Raw genomic sequence first — 21,302 nt, 5'->3', positions numbered from 1 at the left:
AGGCAAGCACCTCTACCTGCTACGCTACTGACCTGGCTTACATTATATTATAGGTTCGTATTATTTATATTATATGTTTGATCACTCTGAAAAACTGAGCTGCTGTCACTTATGAAATCCCACTGTCCCCACACGCCCTCTCTCCTCTGCCTCTGGCTCTGCGATGTGCGGCTTATGATGTGTGCAGGCTCCTCGTGTTCCTTCCACCACCTCAGTCTCCCTTCGGCCTCCACATCACCCAGTCACTGCTGCCTCCCACAGCCCGAGTCTCCAGAGAACTTCTGCAGGGATTTGCATGCCCTGCCGTCCGTCACTTTCCGAGTGTTCGTGAGGTGCAGGTTTACAGGTGCTTTCTAGTTTCACTCCACGTGGAGCTCTCTGTTTTCATTTTCTTTGTTGTTTTGTACTGTTTTGATAATAGGGCCGCAGGAGTGGCTTGAAACCGCAAGTCCCTCTGTGCCCCCTGGAGCCTGCTCTATTCAGCCCTTTGCTCCTGCTTCTGCTCCAAATTGTCCTGACATCAGAGGCCCCATGGGCCACATCCAGGGGACCTGTCCCCTCTGCTCATCCACAGCAGCGTTCACCATTGGTGACTGCTCCCCTCATGCGTTGTGTGGCTCCACTGTCACCAAAGTTCCCTGGCTCCATTTCCTCACCCTGAAGCCCCTTCCTGGATTCCCTCACACGCCTCCTGTCCATCCGTCTGCAGACTTTAGTGTACCGCTAGCTCTGTCACTTAGTCCTAGTCTCTCTGTTACGTACCCCCCACCCCTAGGCTACCTATTCTCTCCGCTTAAATTCCATGCAGTATTCAGTGACTCCTACATACTTCTCAGCTTACCTGTTCCCTTGGGTCCCAAACTGGTATTCCAACCACTCCCTGGGCACCCATTCCTGCATAGCAGCTTCAGTTTTTTCAGTTTGTCTTCAGGGGCACCCTATCATCCCGAAGACCTTTGCTTATGTGTCCCTTCCAACCTAAAGTGGGTCCTTGGTCCAGGTACTCTGATTCCCTTTCCTAGAGCATGTCCGATGGTTGCATGTCCTCATGTCCGATGGTTGCATGTCCTCATGTCCGATGGTTGCATGTCCTCATGTCCGATGGTTGCATGTCCTCATGTCCGATGGTTGCCATGTCCTCATGTCCGATGGTTGCATGTCCTCATGTGTTTGTTGCCTTTCCTGTATATTAAGGACTAATACTTCTGTGAGAGTACAGTTTTCTTTATTTTGTTCTCTATGGTGTTCTCAGTGCAAGGGCTTGAGACACCCTTGCTGAATTCATGGAAGCTTGTATTAGTCAGGGTCCTCTAGAGTCACAGAACTTACAGAATCAACTCCCCTCTCTCTTCATATGTGTGTATGCACATATATAAGTGTGTGTGTGTGTGTGTGTGTGTGTGTGTGTGTGTGTGTGTGTATGGGAAATTATTGGAATGATTTACAGGCTGCAGTCCAGCTAATCCAACTGTGGTTGGCTGTGAGTGGGAAGTCCAAGAATCTAGTAGCTGCTCATCCCATGAGGCTGGGTGTCTCAGCTGGTCTTCTGTATATGCTGGAATCCCGAAGAAGTAGGTTCCAATGCCAGAGACAGATGGATGTGCTGATGAGGCAAGGGCAAGCAGGGGAAGAAGGAACCCCCTTCCATTGTCCTTACATAGGCTTCCAGCAGAAGGTGTGGCGCAGATTAAAGGTATGTGTTGTCCTGCCTCAGGATCCAGATCAAAGCTTGTTGTCTTCTTGCCTCAAGATCCAGATCCCAAGTGTACTCCTCCATACCTGGATTATAGTTCATTACAGATATAGTCAAGTTGACAACAAGAATAGCCATCACAATACACCCCCGTCAACTTGACACACAATCACATGTCTTTATGTCATGATTAATTTCCAGATGAAAACAATAACTGGGTCATAATAGCACCTAAACATAATGTAATTATCCCAGGTACAATCGCAAATGTATTATATATTTAGCCAGGTCATAATTATGCCTCATACGACATAACTATCCCTCATACAACTGCAAATGCAAGTGCATTATATATTTAGAAGAGAGGCAATGTCTCTTGGGGAGCATCTTTCTAGTATCTCAAACTTACATCTGATAACCACTGATATTTCCTTAATTGGTGTTACAACATATGAAAAGGAAATTGAAAGAAAACACAAATACCTGTACTAATACATTAACAAACACAGCAGAATACTCATGTCAGTTAGAATCCTTGTTTCTGCAACTGGTCTGGTGGCCTTAGAGGGTGTTTAGAACTACCTTCCTCTACTACCAATTCTGTTTCTCCTCCACTCTCAGCAAGCACTTCAGCAGGTCTAGGCTCTTTTTCTGGAGGAGTGACCCACACACCTCCATTCCTGATGGGTTTGCGCCCTTTGTCATCCTGCCTGGGTTAGATTTCTGTAGTTTCCCATTAACTTTAATTGCAGGGCACAGTAGCACCAAGAGACTCACAAAAAGATCTCCTGCACTCCAGATGTAATCCTTCCTACTGTCATTGTTGAGAGGCAATCCATTCTCCCCATGGTAATCTAGATCTATCACCCCTCCCAACACTGTTATTCCTTTCTTATGCTCTTGGTTTAAGGGTATTAGAAGCCCAAAGTGACCAGGGGGACGTCTGACCTTCCAGTTCAATGGGATGTTTGTTGTGGCTCCGACAGGAGCACTCCCTCTCTGGAACCAAAACTTCTAGGCCAGCAGAAATTAGGGTCATGGGAACAGGAAGGAAAATTTTTCCTAGTAAGTCACTAGGGGTGATAGTGAGTGGAAATATTCCCTTTTCCACCCCTTGAGTCCTGGACCCTTGGAGCCTGGCTATGGGAGAACCATATATTGGATGCTGAGTCAAAGACTTCTGGAGAACCCTGCCCCCGCCCTCCAGGCTGCTGCCACCTAATTGGTGCTGCAACTGTGTCTTCAGTGGTGGGGAACGTGGTGAGACCAGTGGGTTCCGTGATTGTGGGCTCACTGTTGCACTTCTCCGACTGGTCAGAGCAATACTGTGTGGAATACCACGTCAGTGGATAAGGCCTTCTGCGAGTCCATGGGTGGTGGTTTTGGCAGAAGCATTACATGCAGGAAAGGCAAATCCATAACCAGAATAAGTACCTACTCCAGTGAGGACAGCATTGTCCTTTCCATGGAGGAAATGGTCCAGTGTAAGCTTGCCACCAGGTTGCTGGCTGTTCACCCTGGGGAATGGTGCCACATCTGGGGCTCAGTGTTGGTCTCTGCTATTGGCAGATCTGGCACTCAGCAGTAGCTGTAGCCAGGTCAGCCTAGGTAACTGGAAGTCCATTTTGTCTAAGCCCATGCATAACCCCCATCTCTGCCACCATGGCCACTTTGTTCATGGACCATTGGGCAATGAGAGGAATGGCTGAGGAAAGAGGCTGACTGTCCACAGAATAGGACATCCTGTCTACTTGATTACTGAACTCCTCCTCAGCCGAAGTCAACTTTGGTGAGCATTTACATGGGATACAAGTATCTTCACATCTTTTGCCCATTTAGAGAGATCGATCCAGATGTCTTTCTCACCAATTTTCCAATCATGCGCTTTCCAAGTTCCTGACCATCCAGCCAATCCATTGGCTACAGCCCATAATCAATAAATGGTCATACATCTGGCCATTTCTCCTTCCAAACAAACTATATGGCTATGTGTACTGCCTGAAGTTCTGCCCACTGTGAAATTTTCCCTTCACCAGTATCTTTCAGGGTTGTTCCAGAAGGGAGCTGTCCACTTCTGGGTGCTGCCACATTATGTGCAGAACCATCAGTAAACCAGGCCCTACTCTTCTCTTCCTCATTCAACTATCATAAGGAATGCCCCATGAGGCTATAGGTGTATGCTTGGCAGAAGATGGCATTGTAACAGGAGTAGAAACCATAGACATTTGGGCAACTTCTTCAGTTCACTGGTAGCTTGCCAGTGCCCTCAGGACCTGCTTGGGCCCGATCTCGTATATACCTCTAACATTTGATAATAGATTGTTGCTGTGTACATCCTACTTTATGACCTGATGGGTCCAGTAACACTCAGCTCATGATGGGCACTTCAGGTCTCATGGTGACTTACTGGTCCATTGTCAAACGTTTAGTTTCCATTAAGACTCAACCGCAGGCCAAGAGCTGTTTCTCAAGGGGAGAATAATGGTTGCAGATGATGGCAGAGCCTCGCTCCAAATCCCAGTGTCTCTTCTGTGATTCACCTATAGGGCCTGCCAAAGGCGCCAAACAAACAGCATCACATATGCCACTGACATCTCAAGTACCATCGGGTCTGTAGGATCACATGGTCCAAGTGGTAGAGCAGCCTGCACAGCAGCCTGGACCTGTTGAGACTTCCCCTGTTCCAGTCCGCATATGAAACTTGCAGCTTTCCAAGTCACTTGGTATATGGGCAGGAATAACACACCCAAGTCAGGAATGTGCTGCCTCCAGAATCCAAATAGGCCCAATAAACATTGTGCTTCTTTCTTGGTGGTGAGAGGGGCCAAGTGAAATAACTTGTCCTTCATCTTAGAAAGAGTATCTCTGCATGCCCCACACCACTAGACTCCTAAGAATTTCACTGAGTTAGAGAATCCTTGAATTTTGGTGGATTTATTTCCTGTCCTCTAACATGCATATGTGTTACCAGTGAGTTCAAAATGATTGCTACCTCCTGCTCACTTGGTCCAATAAGCATAATGTTGTCAATATAGTGCACCAAGGTGATATTTTGTGAAAGAGACAATCAGGATCCCTTCTAAGTTTTAACACAGGGCAGGAGTTAATATAAACCTAAGGCAAAACTGTGAAGGTATGCTGCTGGCCTTACTAACTGAAGGCAAATTGTTTCTGCTGGTCCTCATGGACAGGGACTGAGAAAAGGCATTTGCTAATCAATAGCTGCAAACCATGCATCAGGAGATGTGTTAATTTACTCAAGGAAGGACACCACATCTGGTACAGCAGCTGCAACTGGAGTCACTACTTGATTGAGTTTTTGATGGTCAACTGTCATTCTCCACCATCCATCTGTTTTCTGCACTGGCTAGATAGGAGAGTTAAATGGAGATGTGGTGGGGACCACCACCCCTGCATCTTTCAAGTCCTTGATGGTGGCACTAATTTCTGCAGTTTCTCCAGGGATGCGGCACTGCTTTTGATTCACAGCTGTCCCTAACAGAGACAGCTCAAGAGGCTTCCATTTAGCCTTTCTAGTCATAATAGCCTACAAACTGGCTCAAGTCTGGAAATTGATTCACTGCCTAAGGTTCCTTTTGCCACGACCCAGTGCAGTCTCTTTCATTTGCTGGAGAATTTTTCTGCTTATACAGATCAAACAGAAATGCAGTAGGCTTCGTATCTGTTTCATTCCTGAAAACACCATGATTGATTAGCCAGTTCCAAAGATCTGTACCAGTCATATCACTATAAAATTCACCTTACGTGTGCTGACCATTCCAGGTTAGGCCATTATGAACACTGTTTTGTCTACGCTGCCCATTATGATAACTATAGTCACCTTGCCTCTGGAGATTCAGTGCTGCTACCTGGCCCCTGCTACCTCAGGGCCCAACTCATTGCATTTAATTTTTCCAGTTGAGCAGCAGCATCTCCAACCCTATGGTCTAACACAAGAAAAAAGATGACAACAAAACTCTTCAAATGAGCTGCTGCCCTGCTCACCAGTGTGCGTCTCACAGGATTCATGAAGGGCCTGTCTTTCTGGGCCTTCCCATTGTGGGGTCAGGTTTCTCACGGTGTACCCACTCCAGCATTGCAGTTTCCTGAGCCTTAAAATCCCTTCATCAACATTAAGCCAACGGGTATCAGGCATCTCCAACTCATTTTAGTTGGCCATCTTTTGATAAATGCTTCAGATAATCATTCAGATAAACTTTTGACACCTTTTTTAACTGTGTGACCTTCCATTTTAAACCTAGAATCTCCGCCCAGGGGGCCCATATCAATAAACTCAGCCTGCTCTAGTTTATGTTCCTTCCATCATTATCCCACACCCTTAAAATCCATTCCCACACATATTCCCCAGACTTCTGCTTGAATGACTTAGCAAACTCATTCAGCTCCTTAGTAGTGTAATGGCCCTCCTCATGGACTACACTTTCTACCTCGCCTCTAGGGACCTGCTTTGCCTTGAGTCTGGTTATAGTTGTAGTGACAGCTGTTGGTGGCCCTGTGGGACAGCAGTGTTGTTCTGCCTGGCATTTCCTTCAGCGAAAGTCACTGCTGGTTTATCAGACAATGTAGGATTAATTTCCTCAGTAGAAGATGAAAAGGGCAATATTTAAGGGGTGGGGCTAAAGATATTACTTCCTCATATGAGATAAAAGTCCTCAGCTTCAGTAGGGTCCTCCCACACATCCCCATCCCAAGTTACAGGATCCCGTTCTTCACCAATTAATGCCCTTACTTTAACCACTGACACCACTGAGGCTGAGACTTGAATTTTCCCTGTAATTCAGCTAACTTTATAATGAGGGCTTCAGTTTGATTTTCTGCAACTCGAGCTCTGTGGCTGCTGGAGAGAAGATTCCCTTCCAGGGCACACTTAGAAACCTTGGACTGTTGATGCACATCTGGAGCCGGTCAGTTTTACCACTCAGTTCATTGCTGTCCTTCACCGTATTCTGAAGTTGGTTATCAAGGAGCTCATTCCTGTCCATTATCAACTTACCCAGAGAGATTAAGAGTAACCAACTAGCAGCATCGTTTTCCTTCTTTTCCCCCAAACTGTCCAAAGTTTCACTAAATCCATTGTCACTCACTGTGGATGAATCAAGATAACCAAAGGCATTTATGTCTGTAAGTTTAAAATATAGTTTACACCATGGGCTTTCAGTACTCTCCGAGCTCCCAGGACAGAGAGTGGCTGGAGAGGTTCAGGAGCTGAAGGTGCTGGTGCATTTGAAGGCGCTGGTCAATTCAAAAGACTATTCCAGAGACTTAGAATACCCATCCTCACACTTCTGCTTCTCTAGCACCACTCTGGTTCTCTAGAGTCTCAGAACTTATGGAATGAATATCTCTCTCTCTCTCTCTCTCTCTCTCTATATATATATATATATATATATATATATATATATATATATATGTGTGTGTATATATATATATATATATACACACACACACATATACATACACACATACATACATATATATATATACACACATTATATATGTGTATGTATGGGAATTTATTGGAATGATTTACAGGCTGCAGTCCAACAATGGCTGACTGTGAATGGGAAGTCCAGGAATCTAGGAGTTGCTCATTCTCACGAGGCTGGATGGCTCAGCTGGTCTTGTGTACATGCTGGAATCCTGAAGAAGCAGGCTCCAGTGCCCATGGAGGAATGGATGTGTAGGCAAGCTGGTGAACAATCCATCCCTTCCTTCTTCCATTGTCCTTATATAGGCTTCCAGCAGAAGGTGTGGCCCAGATTAAAGGTGTATTTTACCCCCTAAAGATCTGGATCAAAGGCGTGTGTCATCCTGCCTCAAGATCCAGATCAAAGGCGTGTTGCCTTCTTGCCTCAAGATCTGGATCCCAAGTGTGCCCTCCATTTCTGGATTATATATATATAGTTCGTTACAGATACAGTCAAGTTGACAACCAAGAGTGGCCGTCACAAAGCTGCATTCTAAAACATGAGCTGAGCATGGTAACATATATGTAATCCCAGTACTCAGGAGACTGAGGCAGGAGGATTGCAAGTTCCAGGCCAGCCTGGGCTACATATAATAAGACCCTGTCTCAATAACACAACAACAACAAACAAATACATGTTAAAGTATTCTTTTTTGGTATCAGCAAAAAAGTTGTTAAATTCTTATGTCTGGTGTGGATAATTTCATCCTAATTAGTCAAAATTTTTTTAGTGTATTTTAAAAAATATGCATGGTGATTTTTACCTAAAAAGCCATACAGAGAAGAAATCCTGAGGTTTTTCCTTCTGTATAAATGGCTTTGTAAATAACCTTACAAAAAAAAAAAAAGATGTGTTTGTAAAAAGAAAAGTATTTTTCCAGAAGTATTAACTGCTAACTAATATTAATGAGTAACTAAACATCTAGAAAAAAATCTGTACTTGAACTCTAGATGAGTAAATTCAGGGTTAAGATTTTCCCTCTTCTTTGGTAACCTCAGTGACTGGGTCGTGTGTCCGTCTGTCTGCCAGCGAGGGTTCCATGGACTTGCTCCAATGTGAGATTTTTTCGGATAACCAAACCTTTTGTGGATTTCGTTTTTTAATTTTAGGAGTGTGTGTATGTAAGCCAGAATTCAGCCTTGATATCTTCCCTTGGACCTGGGGCTTGCAGGCTAGTTGGCCAGTGAGCCCCAGGGATCGCCTGTTTGGCCTCCCAGCACTGGGGTTACAAGCACATGCAGCCAGGCCTGGGGTGCCAGGGACTGAATTCAAGTTCCCATGCCTGCCCAGGAAGCATCTAACTGACCAAGCAGCCATCTCCCAGCTCCTGGATTTCTTTTAAAATTGAGACATTGCTCTTAAATACTGTATCTGTGTGTGGTGTGTGGAATGGTCCTAATTAATACAGCGAATCTGTTCTGCTGAGTAAGTTAAGTCTGTGCTGTGTGCTTGCGCAGTTGCACTCCTGCTGCAGCGGTTAGTGCACAGGAACGGTGCTTGGCGCTCTGCCGCTTGGCAGGACTTGTTACCACTGCTAAACTGACAGTACCATCGGGGACATTTGTCACTATTGATTCCGTTAAATATACCATCTCAGTCTTGGTTACATTTGAACAATCGGTTGCATGTTTTCTTGTAGATTGCCGGCATGTGCTATGACTGCCAAGTGTTCCAGGTTCACCAGGTGCTCCGCATCCCTGGCAGCATGGCCCAGTTCTTCTCCTGGGCCCTTGAGCCTGTCTTCTCGTCCTCAGAGCCCACCAGCGAGGCCAGAGTTGGGATGGGAGCCACAGTGGACATCCAGAGGCAGCAGAGGGTGGAGCAGCTTGACCGGCAGCTGATGCTCTCTCAGTATGCACACGTGAGGCGACAGAGGCAGCAGCAGGTAGGACCTGCGTGACCGCCCCGCCGGCCGGCCGGCCAGAGGTGTGACTGCACGTGTGGAGGCCTCTGCTTTGTATGTTCTTTTGATGTGTTTTCAGGAAATTGAGAATTTCGGTCTCTCGGGGTGAGAGGCCTTTGTCAGTGTCAGGGGTTTGTGTTGTTTTGTTTTTAAGGAAACAAAACAAATTAGAGCTGAACACTTGGTCAGAATGGACAATCTTACTCTTAGCATTATTTCTGAGAGAAACAGCAACCTAGTTAGTAAGATAGAATACTTATCATTGTTTGTAATCTTGTCAAAGCCACAGCGTCTTCCTGTTTAAAGTGCTAGTCATGTGCCATGGATGAGGAACAAATGAAAAGCTTCATGATTGTCCTTGGTTAAAGTGAATACAAAGATAAGAAGACTTTAAGGGAACACCCAGTGATTACATCATATAAACGCTGTGCTTTCACAGATGTGCCGTTAGTAGCCAGGAGCCACTGCAGTTACCTACAAATACCACGTTAGCCAAAACTCTGACACCGCACTTGTCTTTTAAGGGGGACAAGGAAGAGAAGGTTGCTCTGTACCCAGCTAAACTTCTGGTATGACCTTCCTTGGACATTTCTGTGGCCCAACAGATTGGCCTCTTCACTTCCTGCCTCCTCCTTTGTCTTCTGGGATGGTGACAGATGCAGAATTCTCACCGGCCCTCTCTCTGTCGCCTGCCCTCTTCCCCAGGTGTTCAGGGCTTCAGGTCTCAATGGCCTAGAGAATTTAAGTCTGACCTCTTTGCACTCCCGTTGGGAATGTGGGTTCCAGAGTTTATATTTTGGATAGGAGTATGGGCAAGAAGAGAGAGAAGCCAAAGTTGTTCCTTATAGACCTATTTGACCTTGAAGTGACTTTGAAGCATACAATACAGATATATGACATGTTTGAAGATGGCTAGCACATGCTCTCAGAGAGAGTTCAGAGATGGGGGTGGAAATTACAGACGGACTCGACTCTGTATACCTGAGGACAAAGAGCAAGGAGCTACATGAGAAGGATTCCATCCTCAGTCAACACAGGCTGATTGATAGGAGGCGGAGAAGAATGAGAGGATGGGGTGTGGTGGGATGGCAGCAGAGAGCCCAACAGGGCCTGTCGGTAGCTTCCTCCCCTCCTGGGTGCAGGATAACCCTTGGAGATGAGTTTTTATGGGAAAGGGAGGAAGTTGTAGGTTCTGTGGTGTACTTTGGGGGAATGGGTTTCTAGTGTCTGTGACCTGTCTTGGGGAAAAGAAATTCTAGTTTCTGTGGCTTACTCCAGGACGGGATGATAGGAGAAGGCTAGAGAGCCCTTGCTTCGGAGGCTTCCAGAGGCCTTCAGTTCCAAGAACCCGCACATCAAGGTGCCAGACTTTGGGATATCCTGTTCAGAGCCCTAGCCCTCCTTTCATAAGAAAACCATTCCTTTTGGATTAGGGCCCACCTAATGACCTCACTTGACCTTAATTAACCATTACAGACCCTGTGTTTAAATATAGTCATGCTGAGGCAATAGGTCTTCAACATACAGCGTTATGATTCCAGATTCAGTGCCCAGTGATGGCACTAAGTGGTCATTCTTTCTTGAGGCTGGTGTGTCAAGCTCATTGCCGTCTGCTGATGGCAGATTAGATAGTCCATGATGGCAGTAGCTAGCTCATCCTGGGCACATGGAGCCCATGTGTAACCTCCATCCCTGTCACCATGGCTACTCTTCCTGTGCCAGTACCGAGATGGGCAGTAATAAGGTTGCTGTCCTTTTGTCTGCTTCCTGCTTGGTGCCTTTTTTTGTGATGGAGGAATTAATCTGAGGGAAAACACACACACACACACACACACACACACACACACACACACACACACACAGAGCCAACATACTTCCTGAGTATTGGTATTCCTTTAGCTGTGTTCGCTTGCCTTCCCTCAGGTTTCCTTGGCTCCTACCTTCCAATCTCCTGGCTGACCAAGTCTTTGCTGTCCCAGTAAATGCACAGGCTGCATTTTATTTCCCACAAGCCATTTCTCTTTATGCTAAGTGGATGACTGAGGACCTTAGCTAGCTCCTCTCACAGGAGGAGTTCCTTCTGTCTCTCAGGAATCCTCCCTGCACTACGCCCGAGAAGAACTATGAACCCTCTCCAGAACCTCTCCACGAACCACGTTGGACCATTGCCCTCCCCTCTTGCTGGTTGTCATAGACTCACAGCTTGTGGCCGGTGTGAGCCAGGGAGAGGTTTTGGTGCAACAGCAGTGGTTAGCATGGTGTCTGCATATCTGCCTTTGCAGCTCCCTTGTGCCCTCTGGCTCTGCCCTTGCTGACCCCAGGTGTACCGTTTCCATCTGGCAGCGGGTTTCTGCTGGGCCTCCAAGGCCTGCAGACTGATGGGTCTCCACTGCATATACTGAAATCACTTTGGCTCTTAGGCACTTTGTGGTGTAGCACAGCATTTTGTTGGAATGTAGTTCTCTGCAGTTTGTATATTCCCTGCCTGGCACCCCAGGAGCCAACATTTTCTCTTACAACTGGCTTCAAATGTCTTTGTCCACCCGGGACACTTTGAGTACCACACAATCTTCTCCAGCGAGTAAAACACCAAACCTCTTGTCCTCCCTGGGAATACATTGCCACCGTCACTGGTGAAGGCACTGGCTCTGTGCGTGGCTCTGTCCAATGTTTCCAAACCCTCTACTCTCAAACATTGGTCTTCCCTCCAAGGGCCTGAAGTTCAGAGCAGCAGAGCAGCCCTAAAGTCTTGATGGGACTTTTCTGGACAGCAAAGAGCATCTGTCCTCAAGCTTTCTAGGTTTATTTTCCTAAGCTTCATTACCATAGCCTGCTGAACTTCCTCATGGGGCTGTTTGACCCTTTGTCTTTATGCAGGGCAGATCAGTGCCCAGAGTAATCTTCTGCCTGTTAAACCACCATGGAAGAGATTCCCGTGTTTGTGTGCGTGCACGAGAACTTTGTATGGCAGTTACGCTGATCTGGGGGAAGGGTTTGTTTTTATTGAATTTCCAACACATTTGTTCTTAATGCTTATTATATGCTAGGCCGAGGGCTGCCATTGATTGTGGAGATGCAGAACAACCAGCCTACAGACCTCACTGTAGAACTTGGGACCTGCCTCACTTACAGAATTGCATGCTTCACACATTACCAGCAAGAACACCGTGTGTTATGCCAGCCATTTGCCCCCGGCACCAGTTCAGTCCTGCTCTCAGAAACATGCCAGTCTGTTTGGAGTTCTCCCCTCACTCAGCTGTTTTCAGGGTCACTCAGCAGGTGGCCACTGAGCTAAAGCCCAAGGCTGTGCTGTTGAGGTTCCTGGACCGGTTTCTGTCTGTAGGATGACCTTCCCTCTCCTCCAGATGTATTCATGCTCTTGTGCCCTGGGGGTCTCCACCGGTGTCACTGCTGTTTTGTTCATGCTTCTGTGCCCTGTGTCTCCCTAAAGACACATTCCTGCTACCCTTGCTTCTCCTCCTCCCTCCCACCATTGTCAACCCAAAGGCTGCCCTGAAGACTGGTGCTTCAGCAGACACGTCTCCCTTCTCCCCAGCCTCCTGTCTCTAGTGGTCTAGTACTTCATCCTTCCCGCCCATCTACACCTTGCCCCTGCTCTAGTGAAGTACCAGTGTCTCTTTTATGTAAGTTGGTTGTTCCTGCCCCCAGCATCTCCACCACCTGAGTTCATGCCCATGGCCTCATTTGCCTCCTCCTACAGCAGCCTCTGCCCCGTCGGTTGCTCCTTCAGTGGTCTCTGAAACATAAGCCTGATGCTTTCACTCCCCCTGTAATCTGTCAGCAGTTCTCCTCCCTGCCTCCTTAACCACATCTCCTTCCCACAATGCACCACAAGCCTTGCTGAGCCGTTTCCAGTTCATCAGAGCTACACATTGCCTCCCACAGCCACCCAGCTCTACCACACAGAGAAAAGTGTGTTTGTTGTTGTTGTTGTTTTTGCCTGCCTGGTTCCCATTCACTTTGCAGTTTTCCTGGCAAATAACATGTCTCTGGGAAGCCTTTTCAGTCTCCCACTGGGGCCCCGAGTTTCTTTGCCTAAAACTTAGCCCAGCTTAGCCCAGCTCTCACTAGGGACTGGCCTACCTATCCTTGCCAATGTGATGGGGTGCAGAGAGGAGGCTAGCTGCCTTTCCAGTACATGGATAATATTGGCACTAATAGGAACTTAGCAAATATTTGGGGAACTAGGGAGTAAATGTGTGTATTGTAAATATTGACAGGGTTACTTCAAATTCTGATGCCAGCTGGATATAGCTGAGCAGTCAGGGTTGGAAAGACACACAGATGTCCTGCAAGGACAAGCTAAAACCAAATCATGACAGATAGACCAAGCCCATGCTTAGGCTGACAGAGAGTAAAAAACTGGAGCAGCCAGGAAGAAAGCAGGAAGTTCAGGAACAGGGTAGTCAGGAGAGGAGCTGTCGCAGGCAGAGCAGGTGTTCACCCTGGCACAGGAGGCCTCTGGCAGGACGCCGAGAAGTGCTTCACGAGCTGGGCTTGGTGCGATACAGCCCTGCTCACGTCCACCATAGCTCACGATGTGATGCTGATCTCTTGTTCCTGCAAGATGGCTCATCAGCTGTGCAGCTCTGGCAGATTTTGCATCTGGAGAACAGTGACGCATGTGATGTCTCGATAGGACTTTCCTCATCTGGAGTTGGGGACCATTGTGTGGACAGAGTCAGTATACGTGGAACCTTATATGCGTGACGCCCAGACATGTGATAATGTTCCCCGTGTGCTTTGACCCCTCACGGGTCTTTCTGGACACTTCTTCAAGTAGTTACGATGCTTGTCTCATGGCCGTTGAGTTGAAAACTGGCCTTACTACTTAATGTATGGGATGTGTATGACGTGTGTCTGTCATCCATAAACCCATTCAGGGCAGCACTGAGGGCAGCGGGTCAGACGCAGGAATTGTTCTCCCAGACTCCTGTGGTATGCCTTGTGTAATCTGTGCTGACACAGTGCTGGCTCCAGAAGGTCACAGTCACTTCACTATAGATAGTGTCTGACCTGTTGCTCCAGGGCCAGTGTTTAACTTTTTATAGGCTCATGTTTTGTTTTGTTTTGTTTAATGGGTAGGGGGGGTTATTTTTGGATTTTTTTGAGGAAGGGTCTTCCTATGTACTTCTGGCTATCCTGGAACTCACTATGTAGACCAGACTGGCCACAGACTCATAGAAATCTGGCTATCTCTGCCTCGCCAATGCTTAGATTAAAGCCTTGCACCACCATGCCAGCCACAGGCTCTTGGTCCCCACTAGGACATGAGCTCCTACTCGTTTGTGCCTTTTGGACTCTAGTGCAATGCACTGCCCTGTGAGTGTGCAAGAAACTGCCTGATGTTCCTCCAGAGGTCTGCAGCTGCTGAAGATGAAGCAGTGGTAGGGGTGAGGCTCCTGCTAGACCATGTGCAGCCCTGAGGCTCAGCAGCCCTGCACAGTCTGGTATGCTTAAGGAATCTTGAAGAAGCCATGAGTTGGGGTACAAGGGCCCAGGAGAAAAAGACTAGGGTCCCAAACAGCTGTGGGAACAGCAGGGGATTGCATTTGCTTAAGAACTGAGAGTGCTGTAAGCAGGTGCCAGTGACAGATAAAGTGTGGCCAACCACCCCTGTAATCCCAGCACTCGAGAGGTAGGCATAAGACAATCCCAGTTAGAGGCTACCCTGGGCTGTGAAGTGAGAGCCTGTTTGAACCAACACAGAAAAAGAGCACAAACCAAACAACCTGTGTTGAGATCAGTGTCACTCCTGCACAGCATCCTGATGCTTCTCTGCTTAGAGTCCCAGCCAGAGCAACCGGCTTTGGGATGAGAGGGCTAGAACTTTCAGACAAGCCCTAACTTTTCCAAGGGAAGAAAGGCTGAAGGCTTTCTTTCTCATCACCAATAGTTGCTGACTTAGTCAGTCAGGCCTTCATAATGGAGCCTCGGTAAAAACTCATAGGGCAAAGTTTAAACAGCTTCCACATAACTGAACACATGGAGGTTCCTGATGGAGGCACCTGGAGAGGGCCTACACCCGCCCATCTGCTGTGCTCTGCACATCTCTTACATCTGGCTGTTCATCTGTATCCTTCATAATAAATGGGTAAATATAAGTGTTTCTCTGAGTTCTCGGAGCCAGCTCAGCAAATATATCAACCTGAGGAGGGAGTTGTGGGGTTGATTGCTCAGCAGCCAGTCAGAAGTTACAGATACAATACAGGGTTTGTGTGGCACTATCTCAGGCTGGAGCAGTGTGGTGTGGCTGAATTTGTTGTTGCTTTCAGTTCCGTGAATAATGCTAGATAAGTTTTGAGACTGCAAGTGATGTCTCCTGGAGAGGAAGCCCCTTTCCCACTCCAGTACATCTGCTATTACAAGTGTTGTGTTGCCTGGTGTGTGAGCGTGTTAAGGCCAAAACAGTGCAGTTTTTCATAGTAACCCATATGTTCACAGTATGAAGCATAATCATAACATGAAAAGAAAAAGAAATTAGCATTTAGGGAGACAGCACTGGGTAGACAGAGTGAGCTGCACACAATCTAATGGTTGTCATGGTGATAAAGGATGGCCTAAGAGTCTTTGATGTATCAGAAGATCTCTGGAGCTTTAGTCACTGTCATGGCGTGGGCACACATGCCTCCCAGGAACTCTGGCACATGCTCTAGACTTGGGAGCTAGCCTGTTACTCCTAAAAGCTTCAACTTCTAGAACAGAGCTGAACACGATATCACCTGTGGGGCAGGCTACCAGTGTTTGTACAGTTCAAGCTGAACAATCTTTATGTCCCTACATAATAGCCTCAGCTTTGCCTCTTGCTTCCCAGAGCCTTAAGTACTTAGTGCGTGGCCTTTACAGAACCTTAAGTGTGACACCTGCCCTAGAGGCGTGTGGCCAGCACCTCTCAGCTCTGCTTTACATGGGAACCTAAGTTCTTTGCACTTTGTGCACTCACTTGTGTGAACCATTTTTCTGTTCACTGCTGATGCCATGTAGCACAACACACACTTGAGGATGACCTTACCCTAAGGTGTTCCTTGGGAGCAGGGTTAGAGTGAAGCCTGCCATAAATGCACAGTGCCTGGTGTGAGCCTGCTGGGAAACCCGCCAACAGACGGTGGGTCGCTGGTGTTTTGCCTCATGCCTTGGGCTGCCCACCGCCTCCTGAGTGCCCTCCGCCTTGTTGATAATGAGTAGTCTTTATACATGCAGGGACAGGTGTTGATGCTCCCTCAAGCATCTAACTGCCGTTCACACATGCAGCACAGTGAGCTCCTCAGCACTGGCTTGAAGCACATTAGCTACATTATCTCACCCACCCTGAGTAAAATTTTGCGGCTGTGAAAATAGTTTCTCTTCTCATCCACCCTCAGCAAGTATTGTCAGGTACCATCCGACCTGCATCATGACTCATACCTGCCTTGCACAGTGTGAAAGTTCTTTCCATTAATCAAGTATTTGTTATTTAATAAATATTTCTGGTGTTTGGAAAGTATTCTGTTGAGTAATTCACCCACTTAAGTGTGCAAGTCATTAATTTTTACTCACAGAATTATGTAATATCACCACAATCAGTTATAGAACATTGTTAGCATCCAAATAGGAATTGTGTGTCCAGAGCCGTGGATATGTGTGACATGAAAGCAGAAAAGCGTAGTAGTTATGGGGAGGAGGGAGGCCAGAAAGAGAGCTAAGAGTGGGGGGCAAATAAGGACAAAGTGGTGTGTGTGAGTGTGTGTGTACACAAACACATTGTTTGCTAACTGTAAAAGTTAATTTATTTTTTTTTTCTGTTGGCAACCACTCCCCAAATCTTCCTGTTTCACAAGCCCACTTTCTGTCTGTAAATTTGCCTCTTGAGGATGTCTCTGTGAATGGAGTTTACACTAGCTGGTGTCTGGCTGGCTGCCTTCCTTGACTTGGCATCACATTTTCAAGGTTCCCATGTATTGCAGCATATGCATGATTTTTCCCATGTTTTAGAGAGCAAGGCTATGGAGTATAGCTTTATGCTGACAGGTACCACCCTCTGTTGTTCCTGTCACTTGGCTAGCTTGATTTAGAAGAGGCTTCTGCACCGCTCGACCTCACGAACCCAACTGTGTTCATTAGCATCTTTTCCACAAAACGTGCAGAGCCAGGTTCTGGGGGAGCTTTGAGCCAGGCACTGTGTTCTGACCTTGATGTGACAGGAAAAAGAGACAGTCATAGTAAAGTGTCATCCTAGCTCTCCTAGGAAAAATGCCATCATCAGGCAGAGGCGGCAGTGGAGCCTCTACCTATGTGGACATCGCAAGGCACCCCTGGGACCCAAAGGGAACAGCCACGCAGGCCTGAGTTCAGCTGGTGCCACACCGGCTGGCACACATGCATCTCTGCACTTGGCTGTTCTCTTTCACTTTGTGATAGGATTTGATTTGAGAACAATTCTCATCAAATTACTGTGCTTCTTTGTCAACAGAGTCTAACCAGCCCGAGCTGGTTCCTTTATGACTCTGCTCCCATGAGTGTGTGAGTGTTCAGTGTCAGATGTGGGATAAGTCACCAGAGCTAAGTTGATAAAAATCTGCAGTGGAGTGAGAACAAGATGCAAGTCCTCCGTTCTCAGTGAGGCCGAGGCGAGAGCTGCTGATCGCGGTCTGCACCTCCTGCAGCCATGCCGCCATGTCCTCGCGCTCTGTCACTGCTCTTGCTGACCTTTCTGATGAAATTCAGCCCAGAAAGATAGGATCAGTCAAAACTCTAACACTTTTCCAAACCTGACTCATTAAGTGACATTCGTGAAAATCATTTCTATTTTCCATTCTGTTTTGGTGTCTTCATGAGAAAGAAGAGCACTGTACGGTCTCATGGTGTTTAAGAGGATAGGTAAGTGACTGTAATTCTCTTTGAAGGTACAAAAGTTATAAACGACTCTAATTCTGTTGGATATTCTTCCTCGACTCACTTGTGTTACTTACTCTTTCAAACCATAAGTGAGTGTAGCGATGGGACATGAAGCGTCATGTTAAATGTTGATAGACAGTGTTCGCCCCTTCTCTTCCTCCAAGAGCCCATCTCTGTTGCTTTCAAAGACAGAATGTACTCTAATTCCTTCTTCTTGAGAAGCCCAGAATTTCCAGAGCTGTGAGCCATGCCCTCTTTCCAGAGATTGTAACACAGTTTGGCCAGCCAAGCTTTGCTGAGCTCTTCCTGATGAAGTGATGGATCTGTATGTGTGTATGTCACACTTCCCAGATTGTGTGCCCATGCTCTGTGGTCCAGCACATCACCTAAATGATGTTGCACTTTCCCAGATTGTATGCCCATGCTCTGTGGTCCAGTATACCACCTAAATGATGTTGCACTTTCCCAGATTGTGTGCTTCATGGTTCAGCACATCACCTAAACGAGAGAAGCACTATGTATATCATTCACTTCTCCATCTGCCTTCCTTGGGAGGGGACACTACCCCCCTGCTCTGATTCTAGAAGAGTGATCACCCAAGGAGCTGTGTCTCCCTGCAGATCCCTCTTGGGTTCAGTACTGCTAGCAAAGGAGCTGAAGAGAGTGAGAGACAGGGGACATGTCCATTGGGTGCCTAGGAGCTCTGTCCACAGCTGCTCTGCAGGGATGTGAGGTGTCTGCTCCAACAGTGAAGGCTATTTCAGAAAGAAGACTGCTCAGCTTCCAAGATGTTCACTAGTGTCCAGTGAAGAAGAGGCACTCGGTCAGCTTAAGAACCATCTAGTTCAGCTTGCCATTGTACACATGTAGAAAACCAAACTCCAGGGTTTACCCTGTATGGAATTGGTACAATGACTGTGTCCCATAGAGCCTGGCCAGAGAGGGAGAGGAAGGGGGAATTTGATGAGTGAAGCTGACATGGACATGGGCCTGCACAGAAAGGGGGGAAGCCCCAAGGAAATGGGGGAGCACATTCCAAGGGATCAGACCATTTGAGTTAACACCAGTATGCATGAAGAGGGGCATACTAAGTGAGGAAAGTGCTGGGAAAGGGTGAGAAATACTTTAGGATGGGATTAGTTTGGACCATTAAAATAGGACAGATGTTTCAGACATTTTGATGGAGGTTTTCCGTTGTGGTGGCGCTGCTGTGGGAGCTTGAGTGCAGGGTCGCCCGCAGTGGTGTGTAGCTTAGATTGGAGAAAGTGTAAATAGCAACTGTGTCATCAAGAGGCCAACAATATAATCTCAAAATGGGGCAACAAAGACACAGTAGTGGCAGACCCCCACAAAGGAAGAGTAGATCATCATTGAGAGTTAGGGGTTTGAGGTACAAAGCCGAGACCTGAGTCTGGAAGAGCCCCCAGAGCTGCAGGAGAGCTTGGCTGCCGTTAGACTGGAAAGCTAATGTTTGCCCTGGCAAAGTTCTCACCATGGTCAGGAGTGGGAGCTGACTGCTGAAGACACAAAAATGGATAGCATCTCAGGGAGGAAATGTAAAAAGAAAAGGGAAATCTGAGTCATTCTCATTTTTGACAAAGTGTCAAAACATGTACCAGGTACGAGTACCAGAGGTAATTCTAGTTTTGACTTAACATTCAATAATTTTGTGTAGAACTAAAGTTAGGCAGGAAAAAAAATGATCAAAAACTTGGCAGAGGAAGGAACGAAAGAAGGAGAATGAGATACTGGGCAGGAGTGGACTTGCCCATGCTGAATGATGTGCTTTCATTCCTAGTTTTTTTGGAAAGTGTGTGTGAGACCTTACCTCGTACACCCTACACTGGTGTGTGGTGTTCATGAATGCTGAAGTCAAATCAGGAGGGGAAAGACGTCTTCACTCTAGGAAGCAGTATGATCTGCCTGTGCAAGAGGTTCTCAGTCAAGGCTGGAGCTGTGAAGCCACACAAACACACACACACACACACACACACACACACACGCACACAACATATACACACACACATGCACACAACATACATGGCACTGCACCACCTCCTTGGTGGCCAAAACGAAGTCAGAAAGCACATTGCTGTGTGGCATGGTCTACAGATACCCAGTAGCATCCTCAGTTATCACAGCCTCCTGAAAGAGAGGCTTGTCCTGTATTCACAGGAGTCCACAGAGAAGTGTCCAAAGCCTGTGGCCAAGGTGACCAGGGAAGCTGGAATTGAATCCGACCACTCTTCTTCCAGGATTCCCCTGTCACCCCTGTGGCTCCCCATGTGGGATTTACCTGCTTGCTGAATCAAAGAGAAAATATTTACGACTGAGTTTGCAGCTGATGTTGAAGCTGATATAACCCATTGTTAACCCAGTGTGACAGTGGTTCCACATCTCAGGAGAGAGAGCCACAATGGTGTCGCCATTCTCTCAGGAGAAATGTCATCAGTGAAAATAAACAGACCTGGGGGATCTGTCTGCAGGCTCAACTCTGATTAAAAAGTCCTTTGCAAGGATTGCTGAGCCCTATTCTGGTCTGTAACATAGCTTTCCCATACCACTGTACCCGCCCCCTTGGTGTCCTCTTGTCCCCCAGTTCAGTCTCCAGAAACATTGCTGTGGCCCCAACCCGCGGAAATGGGCAAGGCTCATGACAGAGCAAGAGGGGAAAGAGAGGTATGACTAAGGATAGCAATGTGGCCCGAACTGCTGTCCCCTGAGCCAGAGACTCCAAGCCTGAACAGCAGGATGTGGAGTTCCTGTCAAACCACCATGGGACTTGCTGGAAAGACCAGGGCATCTTGAAGGCTCTCAGCCCAAAACAGGTCAGCAGGATGAACCATACAAAAACTGAAACTGAGCCATCGCAGCAGTGTGGAGTTCTGGGTCAGTGCTATCCAGTTTCCTCCTAGGCCACTGTCTAACACCTGCCAAGCCTGAGGAGCAGACAGAAAGCTCTGTGCTGAGTACACAGGAAGAGAGGGATGGCCCTCTACAGCACAAGGTACAGCCTTCTAGGGTTTTCTCTGAAGCTTCATGTCCTCAAGATATTGCCAGTGAACTGGTTTTTTGTTTTTGTTTTTGTTTTTTTCAGAAGGGGGTTTATTCTGTGCTTTGTATTATCCCTCCTATTTCTTATCCAAATAAAGAATACATTGCTAGTTTGTATTGGGGTGATGGAGGTAGACTTCCTTTTTCTTTTCTCCCCCATTTTTTGCCAAGAAACTCTTGCTGAGCAGTGGCCTTGGACAGTATCCCCTCCTCTAAACTAGTAACTTACCATCAGTTCACAGTTGGCTGGGTTACCTGGCACCATCCC

At 47.1% G+C, this 21,302-nt stretch overlaps 1 protein-coding gene across 2 annotated transcripts in view; it reads left to right on the top strand.

The window, feature by feature from the left end:
* Positions 1-21,302, top strand: part of Ubac2 (UBA domain containing 2) — a 180,876-nt gene that overhangs the window by 136,621 nt on the left and 22,953 nt on the right. For both annotated transcript variants that reach the window (XM_059273179.1, XM_059273177.1), the window contains one exon: positions 8,822-9,067. In XM_059273179.1, the coding sequence (XP_059129162.1) occupies positions 8,822-9,067 (246 nt within the window). The remainder of the gene's footprint in view (positions 1-8,821; positions 9,068-21,302) is intronic.

The sequence above is a fragment of the Peromyscus eremicus genome, chromosome 9, assembly GCF_949786415.1.
Source record: "Peromyscus eremicus chromosome 9, PerEre_H2_v1, whole genome shotgun sequence".
Lineage (NCBI taxonomy): Eukaryota > Metazoa > Chordata > Mammalia > Rodentia > Cricetidae > Peromyscus > Peromyscus eremicus.
This window is presented reverse-complemented; position numbering and strand designations above follow the sequence as displayed.